At 34.9% G+C, this 23,968-nt stretch overlaps 3 protein-coding genes across 4 annotated transcripts; 1 reads left to right on the top strand and 2 right to left on the bottom strand.

Moving 5' to 3' along the window:
- Positions 1-2,358: 2,358 nt before the first annotated feature.
- On the bottom strand, positions 2,359-3,297 carry LOC136801791 (trace amine-associated receptor 9-like). The gene has a single exon (XM_067058457.1). The coding sequence runs from the start codon at positions 3,295-3,297 to the stop codon at positions 2,359-2,361; it is 939 nt and encodes a 312-aa protein (XP_066914558.1).
- Positions 3,298-7,232: 3,935 nt separating this feature from the next.
- LOC136801640 (cystathionine gamma-lyase-like) lies at positions 7,233-20,297 on the bottom strand. Of its 2 annotated transcripts, XM_067058282.1 has the most exons (15): positions 20,075-20,297; positions 19,459-19,540; positions 18,698-18,793; positions 18,011-18,123; positions 17,755-17,838; positions 12,475-12,522; positions 12,153-12,210; positions 11,486-11,563; positions 10,831-10,983; positions 10,131-10,252; positions 9,549-9,601; positions 8,755-8,821; positions 8,309-8,383; positions 7,616-7,689; positions 7,233-7,323 (listed from the first exon to the last, which is right to left on the bottom strand). In XM_067058282.1, exons 1-14 carry the CDS (start codon positions 20,231-20,233, stop codon positions 7,651-7,653), a joined length of 1,227 nt encoding a protein of 408 aa, XP_066914383.1. In that variant the 5' UTR covers positions 20,234-20,297; the 3' UTR covers positions 7,233-7,323; positions 7,616-7,650. The 2 variants fall into 2 exon arrangements, with proteins under 2 accessions (XP_066914383.1, XP_066914384.1); XM_067058283.1 differs by lacking the exon at positions 7,616-7,689.
- LOC136801770 (neurofilament heavy polypeptide-like) lies at positions 13,385-17,164 on the top strand. The gene is made up of 4 exons (XM_067058437.1): positions 13,385-13,759; positions 14,261-14,570; positions 14,991-15,178; positions 15,734-17,164. The coding sequence occupies exons 1-4, from the start codon at positions 13,457-13,459 to the stop codon at positions 17,162-17,164; spliced, it is 2,232 nt and encodes a 743-aa protein (XP_066914538.1). The 5' UTR covers positions 13,385-13,456.
- Positions 20,298-23,968: the final 3,671 nt, after the last annotated feature.

Raw genomic sequence — 23,968 nt, 5'->3', positions numbered from 1 at the left:
CTGGTTATATTGCCTTGATACATTTTTATCAATAGGAAGGGTTTCAGTGCAAAGAAATGCTAGAAAACGAATTAAATCAATAATGTAATAACGAGTATTCGCTAAAATTTATCCACGCGAAACTTTTTGAAATCGTGATTCGCTAAAATAAATCCAAAAAAAATCAAGATTTTCCTGACTCGCTAATATACGCTAAAATTAGTCTCGCTAAAATTTCTACGATTCAAGTATTCAAATGTTGCACAGAACTAAAATTGCGCCGATCCTTGGTTAACAAGCATTTAGGTAGTCCAACCTACTAGAAAGATCAAAATAATTGATACAACCAAGGTCATAAATTTTGAGAAAAAAGGAAAATTCCCCAGGAAGTTTTGAAAATACAACCGATTTGTAAATGTTCTAAAGTAGGTTCGGAGGGTAGAATTTTAACTCTGAGTTTTAACGCTAGACTTAAGACTTCGTCCAATAAGGCTCAGGATATAGCCTGGAAGTTTGCCAACCCGTCCCAAATTTAAATATTCGATTAAATTAACGAGACTTTCTCACCGGAACTTTAAATCTTGAAAAACGTTGAAATAACCGGATTTCTCAATATATTTCGACCATGATTGTAGATTGAATATCCAGGTTACGAAGTTTTGGATTAAATTCACCATGAAAAAAAAATCAGCTTTTCAAGGTTCAAAATATCAGTTTTTTTTCTTCAATTTTACATGTGTTAAAGCAGCTGTGAATTGTTAGTTTGATTTCAACGAGAGAGTCGATCTCAAATCATAACTTTATATACTGTATAACGTCATCAGCATCATTCAATGTTAGTTTACACGTTTTTTTTTTAAGAAACTAGTTTTACCAAGCAGCCTCAATGTTTCTTAAGAAATCGGCCTTTTGAGCCTTAAATGTTTCTTACATGTTTCTAAACTTTTTGACATAATCAGCCTATTTTTCATGCAAAGATTGGAAGGTTCTAAAAAAACCGAGTTAGAAAATGTTATTTTCTCATTCTCAGCCTCAGCATGTTTCTTAGTTTTTAGGCATTCTGAGCCTCGTGTTTCTTAAAAGTGTGTTTCTTAAAAAAAAAGAACGTGTACACGTTTACAATGTCAAATAATCAATTCCTAAATTGAAAAATTCGTCAGTATACCTTATTGGAACTAATTTTAGCGTTTTTCTCGGTTTTTCGTCAAAATCGCGAAAATTTGATCCCGCGAAAAATTTTGAGAGTTGAAAACCGCGAAAATTAATTCCCGCGAAATACAATTTTTTCCAATTTTAACGAAAAATTTGAAAAATCCTTAGGAAAATGACGAAATTTGTCCAAAAAAGGGCAAAACCCGTGAAAATTCCAGAATGGAAAAAACAGCGAGAATGGAAAAAACCGCGAGAATGGAAAAAACCGCGAAAATTAAAACCCGCGAAATGCAATTTTTCGGATATTTTTTTTCGACCGCGAAAATTAGTTCCCGCGAAAATTAGTTCCCGCGAAAATTAGTTCCAATAAGGTACACGTTTTTTTATAAGAAAAAACTATATAAGAACATAAGGCTTCGATGGCCAAAATGTTAAGATCAAGTTAAGAACATTTTAAGGCTTCGTGGAACCTAAAACATCTAATTTCTTAGGAATATGGACAAAAATACCCGAAAAATGACGAAAATAAGAACAGGTTAAGAACATTTCTAGGACAAAAGTTAAGAACATCCGAATGCTTTACGAATTGTGGATGTTCTTATCAAAAAACGTGTAGATGTTGCTATGTGCAGAAGTTTGTGAAAAGGGATTTTATTGTTCATCATTGCTCCTGTGGGATATCGAGAAGCTAGCCTTGTGAGACCATCCGTTGACATGGATACTGATATCATTGGCATTCAGCCTAGAGTCCCGAAGCTGGTCTGGTGTGACCATCCTTTGTCATGGAAAATTGCATCATTTGGCATTTAGTTTAGAGGGGCTAGAGACCTTTCCCTGAGCGAACCGTTGAAACTCACGGCCCCGGCTTTTAACGCTAAACAAACGATAGATTGTAAATAAAAATCTACCACTAGATTTAAAAAAATGTGCCGCATGGAAACGAAGAAACTTGTTTTATATTTTCTTGCTTGAGAATATTTAAGATTCCACTCTAGCCTAGCCTAGAAATCTAAGCTAGTTTGATTCAGGATAAATCTGGTGGTAAGTTGTGACTGAATAATTCCAAGGCAAACTTAAAATCCGTAAATATAAAAAATCTTTAAAGCACCGAAAACACTATATTGCCATTAGCCGTGTGTCCTATAGCCTGATGAATACGGGCTTAGTTAACTAGGCTAACTCTTGCCCTTCGGATCATTTATAATAAGATCGAAATATGACAAAAAGTTAAGAGAATCTGGAATATTCATCGGTAGCGCTTTCGTGTTTGCATTCACCACCATGATCCGTCGGTTCCACAACAGCTATTTTGGGGTGCATCACCAACCTCAAACGTTTTCTCTTCAAAACGAGGCTAGCTTTTTTTCGAAACATTGGGTGTTTCCAAAAATATAACAATGGATTTACAATCGCATTGATGCACCATACTAAACGGCCTGTTTGGGTAATCTCATATTCCCAAGCTTCGATTAAAGTCCATTTTTCCGGATCAATAAAGTCTTCCGTTATCAGAATAGACCGCATTACAACCATACCGGATGAAGAGAGAAATGTCATGGCAACCACCCAGTTAATGAGGGTTAACGCTTTCTGGTTACGCTTCAACGCCTTTTGTTTGATGACGTCATTTTGTGCGTCCACCCAGTTCCGTTTCAAGATGTTTTGTGTTTTCCTCGAATACACATAGACGATCAAGAAACACGCCGGGATACTCAAAATAACGATGAAATTATTTAAAACCCTATTTAGACGTTTGGTAGCAATGTAAAGGGCCGGTGCACACCATGGTACCACAAATAGTAGAACTTTCTTCAACTTGATTCGTTGATGAAATTCGGTTTGTGAAATCTTGATAAACCGATAAAAAGATATACTGATCAAAGTATATCCGGAGATAGCGATCAAACCAGTCAAATACCGAGCCAAATTTTGAATCAGATTGCTTTGAACTTTTTGAATCTCAGCAACAGTGAAGGGTGATAAAATAACACTTGTCAACAAATCACCAATGGATAAGGAAATTAACAAGGAGTTGGAGAAAGTCTGGATTTCCTTGTAACGTATGAATAGATACAAAATAAAAATATTAGCCGGTACTCCACCTGCGATTGTTAAACTGTAGCCTGTGATCAATAGACTGTGAACTGTTGACCGAGTGAATTCCATTTCTGATTTCTAGATTCTATAAAAAAAATTTTATAATATATTTTTCAATTTTTTATTAAGACAAGAATATCTAAATACAAAAATTTAACGCTTGGCTTAGCTACTGATCCAAATACTGTCTGCCTGCATGAGAATGTGCTAAGCCTTCAGATTGCAAGATGGGTGCTCTGCTGTGCCACCTTAGCCACAAATACCTCAGCAAACAATTCTTTGTAGTTTGTCATGTCTACCAAAAAAATTAGTTCGATGAAAAAAAGACTCTAGATTTGTAAACGATTTGTAAAATAGCTCTTTGGTAGCAAAACAACCACATACGCTTAGCCCCCCCCATAATTTCTACTAGTGATTTTTTTCATAAAATGGAGTATTTCACCTTTAAAATTTGCCTTTATTCGAATTATTTTAGTTTTTCGAGTGTGTTTTTAGTCAATTTAGAGCTCTAGATTTCAAAATTTCCCCATTTGGGCAAAACTATGGTTGGCCCTCACGGTGTCACTGAACTTATATACCCTACCCTAATATCAAAATGCTTCCTACAACACTACTTCTTACCGTCCATTAAAATCAACTGACGCTCGATTTTCAACATGGTAGGTACTTTAGTTGAAGATCACGTCTCGACTGATGCCACAGGCTTTTAGCCTCATTAAAAGATATTTTTATCTGCGGCATATCTAGATAGTACCAACTATTTTTAAAATAGAAAATGGAGGAGAGAGTCAGAGAGTTTTATCCAATTACAATTTTGAAAGAAAAAGGGAGAGTGCCCCCTTTATAATCCTTTTGGGGAGAGTGTAATTATGTATCTAATATTCTTTAGAACGATATTATACTAATAATAAGAAAAATAGGAGCTAGATAAAATTTAAAGAGGATTTAGATTTCTACGGGTCGATATTTTCTTATCTTCTTAATAATCACACACCTAGAATTAAAAATAATTTCATCACTTCGCGGCACTTTACAAACTAAAGAGAATTTTAGAAGAAGAAAATGCATGTTTTAAAACTATTAAGTTAGTTGGACCTACCTGATAGCTTACAAACAGTGAATAATCAAACGACCATCGGGACAATGGATCAGGTAGGTCCAAAAAAAGGTTTAGATTTATTACGCAATTCTATCCATCTATCCCTTTAAAATACACTCTCAGGCAAATTAAGGCCTGTCCAGATTTTTCAAACTTACCTGAATTTTTTATCACCGTTTCCACTTGTCATAGCATATCACTTCATACATCGAAAGAAGCGTATTGGAGTGTAGATCACTGGAATTGCTGTGCCATAATTAATTTTTTCACCCAAAAAAAGATATTAGGCAAAAACCAAAAAATGCTGACGTCAGCAAAACTTGTTTTTTGAATAACTCAAGTTCGGCTTATGGTAAAAACATGAAATTTGGACAAAAGTTGCATATCAATAATAGGAACATTTTCGTGGAAACGGTGATAAAAAATTAAGATAAATTTGGACGTGCCTTAATTTGCCTGAGCTCAGGAAGCAAGGATGTAGATTTGAATACATAGTGAGATAATGCTAAATAATGAATACGACCCTGAGATTACTTTTCTTCTAAAAACCCGAGCGAGATATGATTGAACGGTCTTTTACATAAATTTCCCCCTCGTGATACTACGATACAAGATTTCAATCCAGTGTCAAAAATAATCCTGGAAAAATCGCAAAAAAAAGTCAAACCTACATTATAGGGGCCATTAAGATTATAACTCAAATTTAGTCGCTTAAAAAACATATTTCAACTGTAGTTTTTGATAAACAATTTTTGGTTTATTGAGAATAAATATGATTACGTTTCAAACACCCAAACATGACATCACTTTGACTGCAACTGCCCCGCAAAATTACTCAGCTGGCTTTTATATAACCACACACAGATTGCACTTTAATGCGTCACAACTTACTTTAAACCCATAGGGTGACAAGGACAGCTAAATTACGTTTGCTAATTTTAGATAACATACCCTTAAAATTATTCAGCTGCCCCTTACACCCTTACAATATATCCCGTTATACCACAAACACCTCCCACTTTTAGGTGTTACAGCTTTATAAACTCATGTACTCGCTATAAAAAGCACAATAGGATGATGCTAGACCTTTATAGGAACAGTTTATGAACAATGTTGATCATGTTGAATTCAAACAATTCCAGGGTTGCATTTTTAAAAGTTGTGCATAAATAAAGCCTAAAATACCTCAGTTTGACTGGGCCTCAGGAAGAGGATGAGAACTATTACAGGCTCTAAGTGCCGAAAAAATTAGAAAAGTCGAGCCTCAACAAAAGTTTACTGGTTCTTATAAAAAAAGTGTACTATAGACACCTTGAACCTTTAGGATGTTACAGCTTCAAACCCATAGGGTGATAAAGAGAGATAAATTAAGTGTCCTAATTATAAATACAAAGGATAGGTGATATTAGATAGGGAAATTTCAAAATCCAGAAAAATTTAAAAAGATCTATTCAGATTTTATCAAATTTTACTCAAAGGTTTCTAGGAAGGAAATAAGATGCTTACACTATTAAATCATACACTATTTTTCTTTTATAAGAACAGTATTATAAGAAAGTGAGGCTCAAAATCACCAAAAACTAAGAACAATTTAAGAACAATTCTGAGCCTGGAATTACTCAATTTTTTTTTCAAATAATTTAGGGGTCAAAGTAGTACAAATTGGGTATAAATCGTAAAATACCTCAGTTTCACCTTACAATAAGAACAGGATAAGAACAATTTGAGGCTCAATGTGTCAAAAAATAAGAACAGCCGAGTTCTTATGAAAGAAAAAAGTGTAGGCAAGAACAAAATATCTAACAAACAAAGATTAAGGTCTAATGTTTTCACCTTTTCACCAAGACAAAAAAGAATGAAAAAAAAAGGTACAATCTGGGCTTTGAAGATAACACTTGATTTTGAATGACAGAGTGTATAATTAGGGCGTTTCCTTCAAGATTATCGGCATTAAGTTTTCATGATAGGGAAGCACCTTTAGCTGATTTAAATAAATTTTGTGGTGCTTTATAAGACGAAGTCATGATAGAAACAAAGCCTCTAACACTTAGAATAAATTTTTCAGGGGGTAATGTGAGAATCCAGGGGGTTTGAAACGAGTGTTTTTCATTTTTCCAGGGGTAAAAAATTATTTTGAAATATTCAGGGGGTAAAAGTATGATTTTAACCAAGGGTTTTTTTTGCAAATTTTGACATTTTCCAGTGGATATCACACATTTCGAAAAGTTTCGTCCAACACCCCCCCCCCCCCCTTATATGGAAATTTAATGGAATGACCCAGCTTTAGAAAACTTAGAACAACGTAACAATAAAGATCTAAGCATACCATAGAAGTATTTTAAGTTTCGATCCAACTTTTACTATTTTTTGACTCACTTGAAATTAAGAAATTCCAGGCTCAGCTTTGTTCTTAAATTGTTATTATTTCTCGGCGTTTTTTAGCCTTGCTGTTATGTAAAAAACTGAAGCATTGGGTGACTAAACGCTTAAAATATCTCAATTCAACCCTAAATAGGAAAAAGATTTAAATGGGGGATGGTTTCAAACAGGAAAAAAACTTTTTTTGCAATGTCACAATTAGATCTTTATCTTTAAATTTTTTATCAATTTTATTATTCTTTAAAAATCTAGAAATCCCTAAAAATTAGTATCATGGTTCTTAAGTGTGAAAGGTTTCCAAATTGAAAAAGGAAATTTAGAAATAGAAAAACAGGGAAAATAATCCTTCAATGATAAAAAGTGTCCCTCAAAAAGCAAATTTTAAAACATAAACCTGAAACCGAATTTTTCAAACTTACTTTCATAAAAAACAAATCATCAACTGAAAAATACCTACAATATTTTTGGTTGGATTTTAATTGCTGATATAAATAAAAAATAAAATAGATTTTTCTTTTTCTAAAAAATAAAATTAGACATGTCCATTTTATAAATAAAATTCAGTCGTTTTTTTCGTCAACACCAAAAAAATTACAAACCGTCACCCAAAATTAATTCTAAGAATGAAAAAAAAAAAAGAAAAAAATTAAACTACAAAATATTTTTTCAGTCCCCCCTCTGCGAAAGAAGAGAGCAGATTGTAACAGCTCTTCGAGTTTTCAATCTTTTTTTAAAGAGAATCCTCTAATTCATTATTACGTAAAAAAAGATAACTTTTTTTTTAAATTGGCTTCAACATTGACTGGAAATGACATAAAATGTATATCTCTCTCATGTATATTTTTCTCATTTTCTCATTTTTCTGTGACCTACTGAAAGAAGTGACAGTCAGGGTGGGAGAGGGAGTACCTGTTTATTATAAGAAGTGTGTGTGCGTGTTTTGTTTATGCAATCTTTTGTCGTTTGTTTGGGGGATCTTCAGACTGAATGAATGAATGAATGAATGAATGAACGAGTCAATGAATGAGTAAATAATTAAGCAAGAATCGTATGGTTTTCCTCTTCTGTTCAAACTTGTTAGCTTATCACTTGATTTGCGTCTACATACGTTCAATGTATTTGGGGGGGAGGGAGGTGTAAGTAGAATTTTTGCATAGTGTATATCACGGAGGTCGCCCGCGTGTGCTCATATAGTTTAAAAAAATCAACTGGCGAAATATCGTCAACAAGAAACTCTCATAAACGACGCTTACATTTTTCGATGAAAGTCCAACTCCCCTTGAAAATCAAATTAGAAAGCGTCAATTGTACCGAACACTGACGTATTCGTATTCGTATAGTGACTTGAAGTTAATTAGACCATGTTGGCAGACAACGGTTCCGTTCCACTCAGAAACGAAATAAAGCCATTCTATTGGTTAGAAATGACAATTGAATTTAACCAATAAAATAACTTCATTTCGTTTCAGAGCGAGGCGGAAAAGTAGCGTGTGAACTTGGTCTTAAAGAGACGAAATAACGCTTACATGTGACGTGTAAACATGGCCTTAACTGAGAGAATAACCTAACGAGAACAAATTAAAGAAACGAATTAACACTTACGTTGGCAGCAGCTAAAGCTTGTTCAATATCAGCGACGAGGTCTTCTGCTTCCTCTAGCCCAACTGACATTCTCAACTAGAAGAAAATGAATAAATTTGCGTCAAAATTTTAACAACATCTATGTTTAAACCAACCTCGTTCCCTGCGTATTATCAGCTTTTTATGCTTACTGTTAGCGCTACACACGTCAATCAGTAACGTAAATAAAGCCTGGGATACACGGTGACGAGGTTGTGTTTAAACTATACAAACCTTTAAGTTCCTTTTCAACGGAATTTACTTATGATTTATATTTCTTGAAAACGAATAAAAAAAGTTAAAATGCAGTATGAACAGAAAGTTTAAAACGTGTGACCTTGCAATGAATAACAAGGAGATCTAACCCAAAAAATCTTAGCTCCTTTAGAATGAGATATTTTAAATGAAAGAATAAAAAATTAACATACGAAAGTATCTGTGATTCCGAGTTTTGTTCGTTGATCTTCTGGAACTGAAGCGTGGGTCATGATAGCACTAGAAGAAAAATCAACTCATTTTTTTAACTAGCGGTCCCAGACGTCGCCAAAGACGTTTGAAATCAACTTTATCCTTCGATGCAAAGTTATCAGCTTCACATTTAGAGCCTTCAAACCCAGTCATATCCGTTGGGAAAATATCATCAATTTTTATTGTTAATCATCTTTTATCGTATAATTTACATGATGACTGACGAAATGTGTTTGGAGTAATGCTGTGTTTTCTCTCTATTTTGCAATTAATTTGTGACATCCCAAGCTATAAATCGCTATCGAAAACAAAAACGGTGCAAAAAAGGCTTCAGACGTGTACGGCTATTATTATATAGATATCTTTAATTATTATAAGCTATTTTATAAGTACGATTTCATAAGAACATTATGAGGCTCAAATTCGAAGAACAAAGATTTAGGAATGGTTAAGAAAGCTTTTTCAGTCTCGATAAATCAATATAGTAGCTTATCAAAAACATTCGAGGAAAACTTTAAGAACCTTTAAGCATGGAAATTACGAAAAAAATAGGAACAGCTATTCTTAAGCCAGAATTGACTGGTCCTTATGAACCACGAAATTTACTAGGAGGTATTTAGTATCGCGTAGATTGTCTTTCGTTAAGTGTTATAAAAAGGCAAGGGGTATAATTGGAGTGGAGCATAGTTAGTCTTCGTAATAGAGTGAAAATTAAAGATGGGTGATTCTTGGGAGAATATGACACTATACTTACGGGTGCTCGATTAAGCTCTCAAATCCTCCCAAACTTTCGGCCAAAGTGAACACCTGAAATATAAGTGAACAAAATACAGTCAACCCTCTCTCATTCGATTCTTATTGTTATTGGAACTACCTTAAAGGAAGAAATTTTGGCGGGAAGAAAATTTGGCGGATTTGGCGGATTTGGCCGAAATCCGCCAAATTAAATTCCCGCCAAAATTTCTTCCTTTAATGTAAAATATTCATCCTCTCAGCTGGAAAGTGGTTCAAATTACTCTCTATAACTTTAATCTTTCCGTAATTCGAAAAATGAATTTCTACAACGTTGAATATACAATACAACCTTTAATATATTTCAGCATTTAATAGCCGCGAGATTCTATCCCCTTTAAAATATATCAAAGGTCAAAATTTACGATTTCTTTTACCAGAACAGTAGCTTCATTGAGTTTAAGTACGCAATGTTATTTTTCTCGGGATCAATTTTCACGGTTACCTCAACCTCAACCTAAATTTTGACAGATTCATAATAAAAATGTCATTTCGTTGGACTTAATTAATTTCCCTTAAGGGTACTTTACCCTTTTCTTCGTACCTTTAATGCTTTCATAAAGTTAGAAGCGGTTTCCAAGTTTCCTTTGATCACCATGGAAACCATACCACTGAAGCCAGTGCATTGTCGTTTGACCAATTCATGAGCTGGATGGCTCTTCAATCCTAAAGAAAAGGTGTTCAGTTTCTATACTATAAGGGAGCTTATTTTCACGGAAATTCTTTTCACGGTATTTATTTCGCGGTGCGAGTGTTTATCTAGTAGTCAAAGTAGAAATTTTTAACATTTGAAAGGTTTAGATTACGGAATTTTTCTCAAGTCCCCATCAAGGATTTCGCAGTGGGAGGACTGAGCCCCCAGCCCTCGTTTTCCGTTGTTGTCGGATTTATCTACAACATTTCCCGCTTACACCCAAGGGTGGTCGAGCTCGACTGAGGACGATTTTCTTTCATTTCAGATATTTGCCCTTTTTGCCTAAATTTCAGGCAATCAGCACTTTAAACAATAATGATATAATTATGCACTATTCCAAGGGCTTTTGATGTGTTCATCTACTACTCGCCTGTTACTTTCGAAACAAAAACAATGCTAATCTTGGTCAAGTCATATACACAAGTATGAAAATAATTTTTTTTTTGCCGTGGTAATAGATTGGTATAGATGTAATATATCAGAAATTATTCAATGGCTACATTTGCCAATAGAAATGGAATATAATGCTCGATGGATAGATTTTACAAACCTGGGTAATAAACACGTTCAACCAATGGATGAGCTTCTAAAGCCTTAGCAACGGCCATTGCGTTCTTTTGATGTTGAAGCATGCGTACTTTCAATGTTTTAGCACCACGGTTGGCAAGGTAACAATCAAAAGGACTGGGAACAACTCCACATGCTAAATGGGGAAAAACAAAGGTTAATCACAGAAGTTAATGTATTAACCCTTACAATATTACCGAGTTTATGTATCGGAGGATATCGAGGGCAACGGTAAGTGAAATTGATACAAAAAAGGTCGATAGTTGATGTACGGCTCTATATTGCCTTTGCTCGACTAAACAGACAACAGTATTTTGGTGTTTTTACCGTCGTCGAGCAAAGTGGACGGTGATTTTAGAGACATGTCAACTATACCGTTCCCTCGATTTATCTCAAATACATAAACTCGCTATTAAAGGTAAGTTAACGGTATTGAGAGGAGGTCAGAATCACTATGAAAAGCTAAGCTTGCTAATAGTTTTGATAAAAAAGGGACCCCTTGCAAACACTACTAATCATGTGGAATGGCAACAATACTATACTATTACTGGAAGACATGGAAATGAAGGCTTTTGGAGATAGATTTAGCTGCTAATTAAAAAAGATATGACATTCATTGAGGTCATTCCAATTATTACCGTTTTGAAGGAATTTGCAATTATTGTAAAGTTCTTCGTTGTTGGTAGCGATGGATCCCATAACAGAGTCAGAATGACCTATATTGAGAAAACAATTAAAAGAATTCTTTTGTTTTCAAGACATAAAATTCAGTGGGGAGTGGAAAAATAGCATAATATTTTGCAGTGAGGAATGGTATTTAATAACTTTCAGTGGGAACAAAAATTGGAGTATAATTTCCACCGGGGGCGATATTTTAGCCAATTTTTCCAGTGGGAAAGGATCCCAGTGGATCTGTGAGAAGGGGATGTATTAAATAATCATTATTATAAAAATTGACAAGCATCCAGGAGAGTTCTTTGAGAATTGGTTGATAATCAGGGAGGGAGTGTACTCAAAATTTTTGTATAACTTCAGAATCTACAGTAGATTCCCGGTTATTTGAAGTAAATTTATAACCCCTTGGAGCTAAGTATAACCGGGAGCATATAGTATAACAGGATTCTATCTGGACGATCCTATCTGGACAAGATACTACTATACTCGTTTATACTAGTTTTGAGCTTGGACTTTTTGCTTCGACGGCAGCAAAATTTTACCTTGTCTTGATTTTAACAAAATTAATTGGTGTTAAAACCGTTATAAAATTAATTGGTATAGGCCGTACAATAAAGCGTGTTATATTACCATTGATGTATTTAGTGACAGATGCAAATGCAACATCAGCTCCCCACATCAGAGGTCTCTATAAAATTCAAGAAAAAGTTTTACAGTCCTCTCTCACTAATTGGGCTTTTCCAGAAATAGTCCGTGCCCCCTGTTGAGGATATCGGATATCCAGGGGGTTAACGATTTTTGTTCAAAAGTGGATATCCAAGAGGGTAAAGTGTCTTTTCAAGTAAAAAAATACGATATCCAGGGGTAAGCATCTCCATTAAAGGCAACAATGCTTTGAGAAGGTAATCTCGGAAACTTGAAACCGACTATAAAATGAAGAAGGATATCTTACTTGGAAAACAGGTGACATGAAAGTATTATCTGAAACAACAATCACACCCTGAAAAAGGAGAAATATATAAACATTAGTACGGCAACAAAATAATAAAATATTATCAAAACAAAACTTTGCCTAAAGATGGGAGGATTTAAAGAACCAGTCCTCGACCACAGCAACTTGTTTTGGTTTGCCTAGATAGCCCATACAAAGTGCACCACATTTTTAGCGAAGCGATTTGGATAAGCGAGACAAAAACATTGCCGCGAATCGTTCGAAGATGGCGAATTAGATCTTTTCAGAGAATTTGATGTTTATTTATGAAATCAAAGGGAGAATTACGTATCATAAGTGCTTGCATTCATACGATATCTGAAATTTTGCAGCGATTGAGAATATATTCATGGATACGTCGCGTTACGTCATAATCTTTTTTCAGGTGTGATATCGGGACAATATCACCCAGGCAAGATTCCCTAGAATTTCTATAATATATCAAGGGGGTAGATCTAGGATTAAAAAATAACGCCGACAAGATTGGTGTGTGTAAACCGCCTTTTAGTCGGTCAATTGACTATTTAAAAGCAAAACATTTATAATTTTGTAAGCTATAAGTGTCAAGAATTCACGAGAGATAAAAAAGACTCTCGAAGCTTAGTCTACCATCTTTGATTTTTCAAAAAAGCAAACTGACGTCAAATATACCTTAAATTTTTGACGTTAAATGAGTTAAGTGACGTCAATTAAAAGGTGATTCTATGACAACATGAAGATATGTTGAAGAAGAAAAATATTATCTTGGATTCGGATCATAGCAGTAAGGAAGTGAAGAAGCAGATAAACAAAGCAGACGCAACTAATAGTAGCGGTATCACATTCACAGCAGGTTTCCAACAACATAAATACAAGAAGATTTCAAAGAAAGTCGTTGATAGTATAGTAGTTTTAAATAGCACAACAAGAGGAGATAGCAGAGTCTGAGAGGTCAGAGGCCAAGATGGCTGCGGTCGAAGCGGACGTACCCGATGGTGCAGTCAGCGAGCCGGGAGCATCGAGCGAGGTCGGTACAACACCAGTTTCATCTGCGGTGAGCAATTCTCACGAATCGCGATCAAGTGAAGGAGTTTGCAAAAAAACCGAGCCAACAGCCAGTACAAGCAGGGCAAACAAAGCGATGAGAGGCGCCAGACCTAAATCCTCTACAATTGAGGTTCATAAGACCTTATCGAAAAACGTGCGGTCGAAAAAACGATTACCAAAAAATTTTAACTTTGAAAAAAGTTATTTCGACCTGTTGGAGGTATGAAATTTTAGATCATTACTTAATCTTTACGGCCAAATTTTGTATAAGGTTAAGGTTCGAATATATAACAAAAATTGTTTTAGCGTAAACGTTAAGTGAGAATCGGGCACAAAAGACCTTTCGAAAGTTTTTCAGTTTCGAAAATTTGTCAATACTAACAGAAAGCTTCCTTGGACATTCAACGAGAGTTAGATACTAAAAGAAAGTTAGATAGGCATTTACGAGAGTTTGCTAGAGCTTTACGAGGGTTGGTTAGAGTTTTACGAGGTATGGCTAACCCTTCACGAGAATTGGTTAGACCTTTACGATACTTAGTTAGAGCTTTACGGGAGATCTTTTAAGACTTTGATTTTATTTGATATTAACAACCTGGCGAGAATTCGTTAAACTTTTAAGAGACTATACTTGGCTTTTATATACCTTTAAATATCTCATTAGCACTGAACAAGTTAAGTCTTTAATAGAGTTGTTTAAACAATAAATAATTGTATTTTTCAGAAATACACGACTAAAGAGCACGAACACAAGTTCCTTTTGGAAACTGTTGGCCAGCTATCGGCAGAGAAGGAAGACCTGCAGGTCAATTCTCAATTATTGGTTATTGCCAACAACCAATCGATTGACCGATTGAATGCACTCACTGACGAAAGACCAGAAGCCGAGAAAATAGACGAGTTGACCAAAATAGTACAGGAAAGAGACTTCTTCATACAAGAGTACCAAATGAAGGAAATTAATGATGGAGCTGAAATTGCCAAGCTTCAGAAGGAGGTCAACATATGTCGAAGTACCATAAGCCTTATCAAAGGTGATTTTTGATTCTTTATTTCTCTTTCTATTTATTCTTCCATATTTATCATATAATATTGTTATACATTATATTACAATGAAATCTCTTTAACTCGAACCTCTATAACTCGAATGTCTCCTAATCTTGAACAACTTTTATGGTCCATTCAGTTAAAAATGCTTTATAAATTATACTCCATAACTCGACATTTCCTTAACTCGGATAAATTAGTGTCCCCGGCCGTGCATGATCGAGTTACGGAGACTCCGCTGTATAATATTGTTTATGTTATTGTGTCCAGTTCTTTTTTTAATTTTCTATTTAGTGGCCTTTCGTGGAAACACTTCCTTAGCTGTCTAAAAGCTTTTGAATTTTTCGGAGCATGCCACTTTTAAATGTATGGTATTATAATTATTACTATCACTGTTACTACCAAAGGTCAAATAAAAGATAAAGACGAGGAAGTCGATAAAAAGGATTCGAAGATCGCTAATTTGAAAGAACAATTAGCGGAATACAAGCGTGAAAGTTTGTTGCGTCTACGAGAATCAAATACAAAAACCTTAGGTTTGAGTACTACATTGCAACACCTTGTAAAGACTCATGAAGAGACCTTAGCCGGAAAGGTAAGCAAAGTGGTTCCTAATAAAAAACTCGTTAACCTGAATTCTGTATTTCTCAAATTCATAAAAAAAATACTCTAAGGTCCCGAATAGTAGGGGTCCGAAATCTTTTCAAAATATGATAAACGAGGGCGGGGTCCAAATAAAAGCAGGTTCGAAATTGTACCCAAAATAAGGGAATTATAAGCTAAAACCAGCAATCCATCTTGTGAAAGCTGAAAATATTTTCAAAAATAAATTTAAAATGGGGCAGGGGGTCAGAAAATTTTTCGAAAATTAATAGCTGCATGGGGAGGTTTATTCGGGAATATCCATGCTTATGGCTTGGAAACTTGGAAAGTGATTAAAATAGGTTTGATGCACCCATCTTTCGGATGAGTGTGTTAGCCAATAGTTTCAATCGAAGAGTTTGAAGGCTTGCCAAAAATTGTTGGGGGTATAAACAAGTGGGGCGTAAGGCGGTAGCTAACGCCAAAATACTTTAAGTTTTTTTCTTGAATCTACTTTTTCTTGTCTATTTACCAAATCTAATTGATATACGTCATTATCCATTTTTAGAATGCCCGCATAACCAAATTAACAGCCGACAATGAAGGTTTGCATTCGTTGCAAACAACCTTTTTGGAGGAAAACGATGCGTTGAAGCAAACAAACGCCGCTCTAGAAATGAAAATTACCAAACTTGACGAAGCCAATCAGCAGTTAAATGTTGATCTCGTAGACAAAGAAGAGATTATTGAATTACTCAAAATGGATGTAGCTCGCTACAAAAATAAAACCTTTGGTCGAAAAGTCAAAAATTTATTTGGGTGCCGCAGTTCAAGGCGCGCAGCCTACGAGGGGCAGCATAATGAACGCCCTGAGAAACCAGGAACTTCGAATGTCTCCAAACGCAAAGACGGTGTCGATTGTCCTGGCGTTAAAGAAAGGTTCGGTCATGCTTCTGACGTCACCAGAAATGAACACAAGGCTTCAGAGGCCACTACGAAAGGGACCAAAGCTAAATCAGAAACAAAGACTGTAGAAGCGAAGAAAGTAGAACCTCAAACTCCCGTACCCATTAAAGTGGAACCTAAGGCTCCAGTAGAAGCGAAGAAAGAAGAGCCTCAAGCTCTGGTACCAGCTAAAGTGAGAATCCAGGTTTCCGAACAAAATAAAGTGGACTCTAGAATTACCGAGTTCCCACAAGAAGAGCCAAAGACTCTGAAGAAGGCTGAGCAGGAACCAAAAGCTCCAGTAGTCACTAAAGTGGCAATCCAGGATTCCCTACCCGACACAGCAGACACCAAGGAATCTACATCCGCCGAAGCGGAGCCCAAAGCTCTATCACCCGTAAACGCGGAGCCCAAAGCTCTATCACCCGTAAACGCGGAGCCCAAAGCTCTATCACCCGTAAACGCGGAGCACGAAGCTGCATCACCCGTAAACTCGGAGCAAGAAGCTGCATCACCCGTAAACGCGGATTCCAAAGCTCTATCACCCGTAAACGCGGATCCCAAAGCTCCAGCAAACGCAAAGGCTGAGCCAAAAACTCCAGCACCCACAAAAGCGGAAACAAAAAATATTGCTGAAACAACAGACCCTAAATGTATGCCCTCGGAAGTCACCAAAGGGTCAAGCAAAGCAAATAATGAACAAAGCAAAGCATGCAACAATAAAGAGAACGACTGCGTCGTTGACGAAACTGAGTCCAAATCACGCGAAAACGTCAAACGTGAGACAGAGACATGCGAGACTATCGATAGTGAATCGAATCCTAAGATTCAAACTAATGTAGAGTGCGTAGATTCTCTAGTAGCCAACCTTGTTGGCAAATGCAGCGTTGGTAATATCGCCAGAGATGATTCAAACCCAACAGGTGGCAACATTAAAACAGTAATTGCTTTGTTCGAAAATAACGCAGCTGGAACGGTCAATACAAATACTAATGAAGACGTTCATACTATAGGAGAACCTGTCTCAGTATCGGATAGACAAGCCGATAATTGAATCTTTTTTTCTTCTTCTTTTTCATTTTTGACTTTCACTGTATGTAAAACAATTTTTTGCTTTTCAATAAGGTTTTCTCTGTATAAACAAACTTACTATTTTATTTTAAAATGTCAATAAAAATTTTAAAACTAAAATGATTTCAAGTGCACTTTTTTTATTTGGGGTTCTTTTCATGGCAAATTTGTCGCTCCTAAATATAGATAGTCTTATCTTGAACCTTTCTTGTTTGCGATAAGACAGGGAAAATTTTTCTCATGAAAGATTTGATGTCAAACTGATAAAATTGACAGATGCAAGATGTAGTATATTTTTAAATCTAAATATAATTGACTCTCTAATTCGATTTTCAAGGGACCAAGAATTTTCTTCGAATTAGAGAAAGATTCGAATAACAGAAGGCATTTTATATGATTTTCCAGCTGAGGGGGTCAATACTTTGGATGATGTTTTTTAATAAAACGAAAGCTTATGCTGAAAAATATTTCTCAAAATGTTTTTTTGAATCATAACAATATTTTAGTTTGAGTTATAGAGGGATTCGAATAATCGAGGTTCGAATTAGAGAGAGTTGACTGAAGTTCTCTTACCTCTTGTTTGTGTGCGATATCCGAAACAGCTTTGATATCAATACATTTCATGGTCGGGTTGGTTGGTGTTTCAATCCATACCATCTAAAGAATTAAAGTCATACAGTCATTAGTTAGTTGCGTTGTATATTAATTACCGATTAACAATGAAAATTTCCGTCTAAAATACTGTTATCATACAATTAGTAGAACTTTCAAAATTTTCCGATCAATCAGTTATTGCGTTGGAAATGGATTGAATTAAAGATAGATATACCTTAGTCTTTCCTGGTTGGATGGTGTTTTCAACCAAATCCAAGTTGGTGCAATCAATCAAATCAAACTCCAAACCGAACTTTGTGAGGATCTTGGTGAAAAGACGGTTAGTTCCTGGTAACAAAGAGAGAAACTTCATCATTTCCTTCCTAAACATGCCGTGGCTTAAACGAAATTTGCTAAAACCCTACCTCGCTAATAGTATGCCAAAACTAATTATCGCTAAACAACCCAGAGCAGAAATTATTCGATGGCGTTCCTTCGCTTGCGTTACGGCACTTTATAAAGTCAAAACGGGGAAACGCCGATACTTTCCACGAGGCATTTCGGATTTGCTTTCCGAGTTAGCCTGGAGAAAAGTGTCGTGGTACAAATGAATTCTACAGAAACTGCATCCATCGTCGCGCGTCATCTCGTGATACTTAACCTGGTCGATAACACACTTATCTGATATTTCGATGGCGGATTGGCGGCCGCCCACGCTAAAGCTCCAAAGGAGAGGAGAGACCTTTGACGTGCCGCATCCATTTCTCCCGCTGCAAAATCCTTGACGTAGTCTTGCAAAATTCCATATTCCAAACCTTCTAGATGCTGAAAAATTTCCCGCCTTCAGAGCTCCAAAGGTGAGAAGAGTCAAGCTCTGCATCTGGGTGCCAGATAAATAACACACAACACTCAAGGAACAAACCTCCATAGACGTCATCAGAAACAACTACGTGATCGCCGGCTTTCAACGTCATCATCAAGATGGTGGTCGCTCCAAGACCAGATGCAAATGCAAGACCTAAAGAACAAGGAAAGTTTTATAAAAAGTTACAATTACAGATATCATGTTCTTTTACACACTACAATCATGATTTAAATATATTGAGAATTCCGGATATTTTAACGTTTTTTTAAGATTTAAAGTTCCGGCGAGAAAGTCGATTTTGGGCTATCTCTTTAATTTAATCGAATATTTCAATTTGGGAGGGGTTGGCAGACTTCCAGGCTATATTCTGAGCCTTATTGGACTTTTTTTGAACTTTTGGATACTCAGATCGCGTTAAAACTTACAAATCGACTGTGGTTTCAAAACTTCCTGGGGAATTTCCCTTTTTTGACAAATATTATGACCTTGATTGTAGATAGGCAAACTGCTAACAGATTATACGTGGAAATGTTTTATTATACAAAGTTGCAATGGACAGGTTTTTATGGTGTAAGAGAAAGATAGGAAAGATGCATTTTCACGCGTATATTACTTTTTCGAGATAAATGGCGGTCGGTATAATAGATCAAACGCAGTTTTTAGGTAAGCCATTCCACCGGTCTCGGGCCAACTCAGGTGCTAGCTGAGGCTTAACCTTATAGCCCCCCCCCCGACCCTGCAGCCAGGGAGGTTAAGCATGTACAAAACTCACTATAAATATTAAGCAAAATAAACATGATATTCTGATAAGTCCTTACCATATTTAGCTCCCTCCAAACTGGCAAGAGTTGCTTCGAAGCAATCTCTGGTTGGGTTTCCACTTCTGGAGTATTCATAACCCTTGGATGAATTAAAAAAATGTAAATTAATGTTAAAACACTCCCTTCTTAAGTGACACCATCCATCAAGTGGCTGACAGTAAAAAGACGTTTCCAAGACGTTATCTTTTAAATACTAAGGTTCAAAATGTCTTCATCGTTATGATTCAAACTGCAAGTTACTCGAGGTAAAAGTTGTAAGACACAAAACTCTACAAAAAAGAAAATTGAAATATTTTTTAATTTAATTGTTAAGAAAAGGTCCTGTTTAATATCTTTCACAATTTGGAATGGCAGAATTTGATACCTCTTAATACCCCTCCCCCAAAAAAGGTTATTATAGACTAAAACCAAGCTATTAAGAGCAAAATAAGGGACTTTTCTCTTGTGACAGCTGATACACAATTTATAATGAAGGGGTAAAAAGATTAACAAGAAAAATTAACAAGCGCGGCACCTAAGAGTAACTTTTAAAATTTCAGGAGAAAAATCTTAAAATCCCTAAAATACAAAATGAAAACTTTCACAATTTCATAGGAAAATAAGTCATTCTTACAGAGTGTTCACCAGGGCCTGCTTGTTTGAAGGTAGTGGACATCGAGATTGGTGGCACAACAGCTTTGGAGGTCCACTTGTCTGGATCTTGTCCATCATGAATCACTGTTGTTGCAAAGCCTTTGAAAGGAGGAAGACATTCTGGGATTTCGGATGCCATCTTTGAATGTTTTTTTTTTAAGGTGGTGGTTTTAGGAGAAAGATTTAATTAGATCTAAAATAGACAACAGTGTTATTTTATGAATAAATTGTAAAAACTTTCTTGATTTAATTAGTTTTCAATGAAAACTACAACATTCTGAAAACCAAACAGAAGTATTTATCGAGAAAGATGAGACTGTTCAGAATGCAAATGATTAAAAGAGAGAAATTTCTTGTTTATTATAGTACGATTGGCTCGCATTCTGATCTTAAGTTCAAGAAAAATAAAATTTATACATAGACCTTTTCATAAATTACGTCACGAGCAACGCTCAACCCTCTTTTTCAAAACATTGCTTACAGTGAATACATTTTGATAAACCTTTTCATAAAATACGTCACCAGCAACGCTTATTTCTTTTTCAAAATATTGCTTTCCCAGTGGAGTTCAGAAGTTAAGTTTACATATATTTATAAAAGTAAAACTTGAAGGCTTTGGATAAAGTCACCTTGGTAAAAATGGCTCAAAAAGAAGCAGTCGGTGCACATAAAATAATTTATGAAAAGGCCAATAACCGAACAAAACAACTTAATCTGAGTAAAGGAAGCTCGCAAATATTTCAGTCAGAAGAAGTAACAACTCTCCCCCAGCCAGCACAAAACGTTGTTTCAACGTTTATTTAACGCTCCCAACGTCCATATAACGTTAGATGAACGTTAAAACAACGTTGTGTGCCAGCTGGGCCCTTAACGTGAAAAAATTCTTCCACATTTAAAAATCATATAAAATGTAAGTAATTTCAATTTCATCAAACCATCAAGGCTACAACTTTTTAATAAGTTGAGTTTTTATCAAGGTTACGTTAAATACTCCTCTAGCCACTAACACAGCCACATAATGGTAAAAAGAAAAAAAATTGACCATAATATGATTATATAGAAAATTTCATTACAGCTGCATACAATCTGCACATTGTAAAAGATTGCATAATATGCAGTAATAAGATGTGACTGTTATAAAGTCTGTTAAAATTATTAATAAAAATGTATAAAACCATCTTAAGTGACCTAAATGAGATAAATTGCATTCATTCATAAAAATAGGTGTCAGCGGGGGGTGGTTTTAGACAAAATATTTCGAACATCTATGAAATTTATGACACTGACCTTTAAGAAACTCACTAGTTAAAATATTCTAAGCTGTCCGATAATAACTACTAGTATTACTCACAGTGGTCAAAGCAGTTTTTTCCTGTGAGACGGAAAATTTATTGATAGAGAAACTTTGGTATACAGTGACACCCTCAGGCCCACCATGGTTTGGGGCAGAGGGCCAGAGAATTTTCAGATTTTTACCCCCTAGATTGGCTAGAAAGACACTAAAATTTAAAATTAAAACAACTCAGAGTGTTCTTAAAATAGTATCTAAAATAGGTTGAAAAATAAAAAAATTTGAAGGTCATACTATATATGCAAGGTATATGCAAGACCTGCTTGAAATCCAATTCTTAAAACTTTGATGAAATTGTTCTAGAGAATAAAATCACTATTTCTTGCTAAATGACCATTTCTAACTGAGACGGAAAACTTTGACAAAAATTTCTGTGAGACGGAAATCCGTCTGAGACAGAAGAACTTTGATCACTGTACTCAGTAGTATCAGGGTGAATTAAAATGAAAGCTTTAGTTTTAAAGATGGTTTAAAAATGTATTTCTATTTCCAAATGAAATAAGACGTTACAACGATGGGCCACCATACAGTAGTATTTTTTATCAATTTTTTTATTTAAAAATAATGTTTTCCACAGTCTATGGATTAAAGTTAAAAAGTTTGCCATTCGAAAAATTAATTCACACAAAGGTGTAATTTTAATAAATGAAAGTAATAAAGATTTTGGTAGCTTTTATGAATAAATTTTGGATCCGATTACTTCTTCTTTGTGCAACCCATTTTATTAGCATTGCAAAAAAAGAAATCAAAAAGTAATAAGACCACTTAGCAATGGCTTGATCTGGTTTTACCATTTGAAGAAGCAGGCAAATTCAACTTGGGCTTTATTAATCGAAGAAAAGAAACAATAGTGAAACAAACATTGAATTTTCACTTCTGTTACACGTTTTTTTATATAAGAGAATCAAAAAATTTTGAAGCCTAAAAATGTTTTTAACATATCTTATTTTCACCTTTTTTCCGAAAATTTTTGCCCATTTTCCTAAGAAATTGGATATTTTAGAGTCTGCAAAGCCCAAGTTCTTAACTTGTTCTTAACATTTTAGCCATCAAAGTCTTATGTTTTTATAATATAGTTTCAGAACAAGTATATAGTCTATAGTTTGTTCTTATAAAAATACGTGTAGCATTAAACAAGAAAACTAACAAGAAAAGTTCTCAAATCAAAAGACTGTCAATCCAATACATCAAGATGCATCTTTCAATTTTTTTGACATGAAAATGAAAATAAAATGACCTCTCGAGTCATTTATAAATTGCAAGAGAGAAAATGCTAGATCTTTTAATTTTTCTCAAATCATTTATAAACTGTCGAACGTGTTAACCGCACTGGCTCAACTTCAGTATCTTTGAAATCATTCGTAGGCCCAATTGTAAACTTAATGGCTTAAGAAAAATATAGCATTTTGGGTTTTAGCCTCGTTTAGGCTAAAAACTCGTCCCCAGGCCCCAAAAATTAAAATTTTGAAAAAATGAAAAAAACACCCCAAGGGATTTGCCCAAGGATCAAGTGTGCAAAATTTCAGCCCAATCGGACCATTTTTGAAGTCTCCAGCCTGCCCCAAAGTTTTGGTGACAGACACACACACAGACACACACACAGACACACACACAGACATTCTCAGATTCTAGCTCAACTGAAGTTGAGAATTGCAATGTCATGTTATGAAGAACCCAAGACTATTTAACGTAAATTGCAAGAGAGAAAATACTAGAACATAATTGCAATTTTATGTTATGAAGAACCCAAAACTATTTAACTTAAATTACTAGAACATTGTATATAGAAAACAAAAGAATATCTTTGATACACCATTTATCTTGTTTGCATAATTAGAATGAAAACTCCTACTATTTCAATCAAAGAGAAAAATAAATTGAATTTTCACTTCAGTAAGCATTCCTAAAACGACAACTTCATAAAAAAATACATTCTATACCTCTGGCTACCTATTAACCCTTTTATATCAAAATAAAATTACCCCTCCATCATTTATTTAATTGCAATGCCATGTTTTAAGAACAAGATACAAATTGCAAAAGAGAAAATACTAGAATATTGTATATAGAAAATAAATGACTATCTTTGATACACCATTATCTTGTTTGCTTGTAATTAGAATGAAAACTTCTTCTAGATGACCACGATTACACGTCAACATATATACTCTAATTTCCAAAAGAAGAGGAACCAAAAATAATGTAACAAATTACAAAACATAAATTACTAGAACATTGTATATAGAAAATAAAAGACTATCTTTGATACCCCATTATCTAGCATTTGTTTGTATGTAATTAGAATGAAAACTGCTTCCAAATGACCACGATTACACGTCAACAAACTCTAATATCAAAATAACTTTTTTCATGTTATTTACAACAGCATACACAATTTTCTACTAAATATTGGTTTTTTAATTACTAACCTTCTTCCGTTTGAATTAACACGGAGACAGGATACATTACACGTTCCTGTCCAAATATCTGGAACCATGTTTACATAACCTTATCATTACCAAG

Source organism: Clytia hemisphaerica, unplaced genomic scaffold (assembly GCF_902728285.1).
Source record: "Clytia hemisphaerica strain Z4C2 unplaced genomic scaffold, Clytia hemisphaerica genome assembly, whole genome shotgun sequence".
Lineage (NCBI taxonomy): Eukaryota > Metazoa > Cnidaria > Hydrozoa > Leptothecata > Clytiidae > Clytia > Clytia hemisphaerica.
This window is presented reverse-complemented; position numbering and strand designations above follow the sequence as displayed.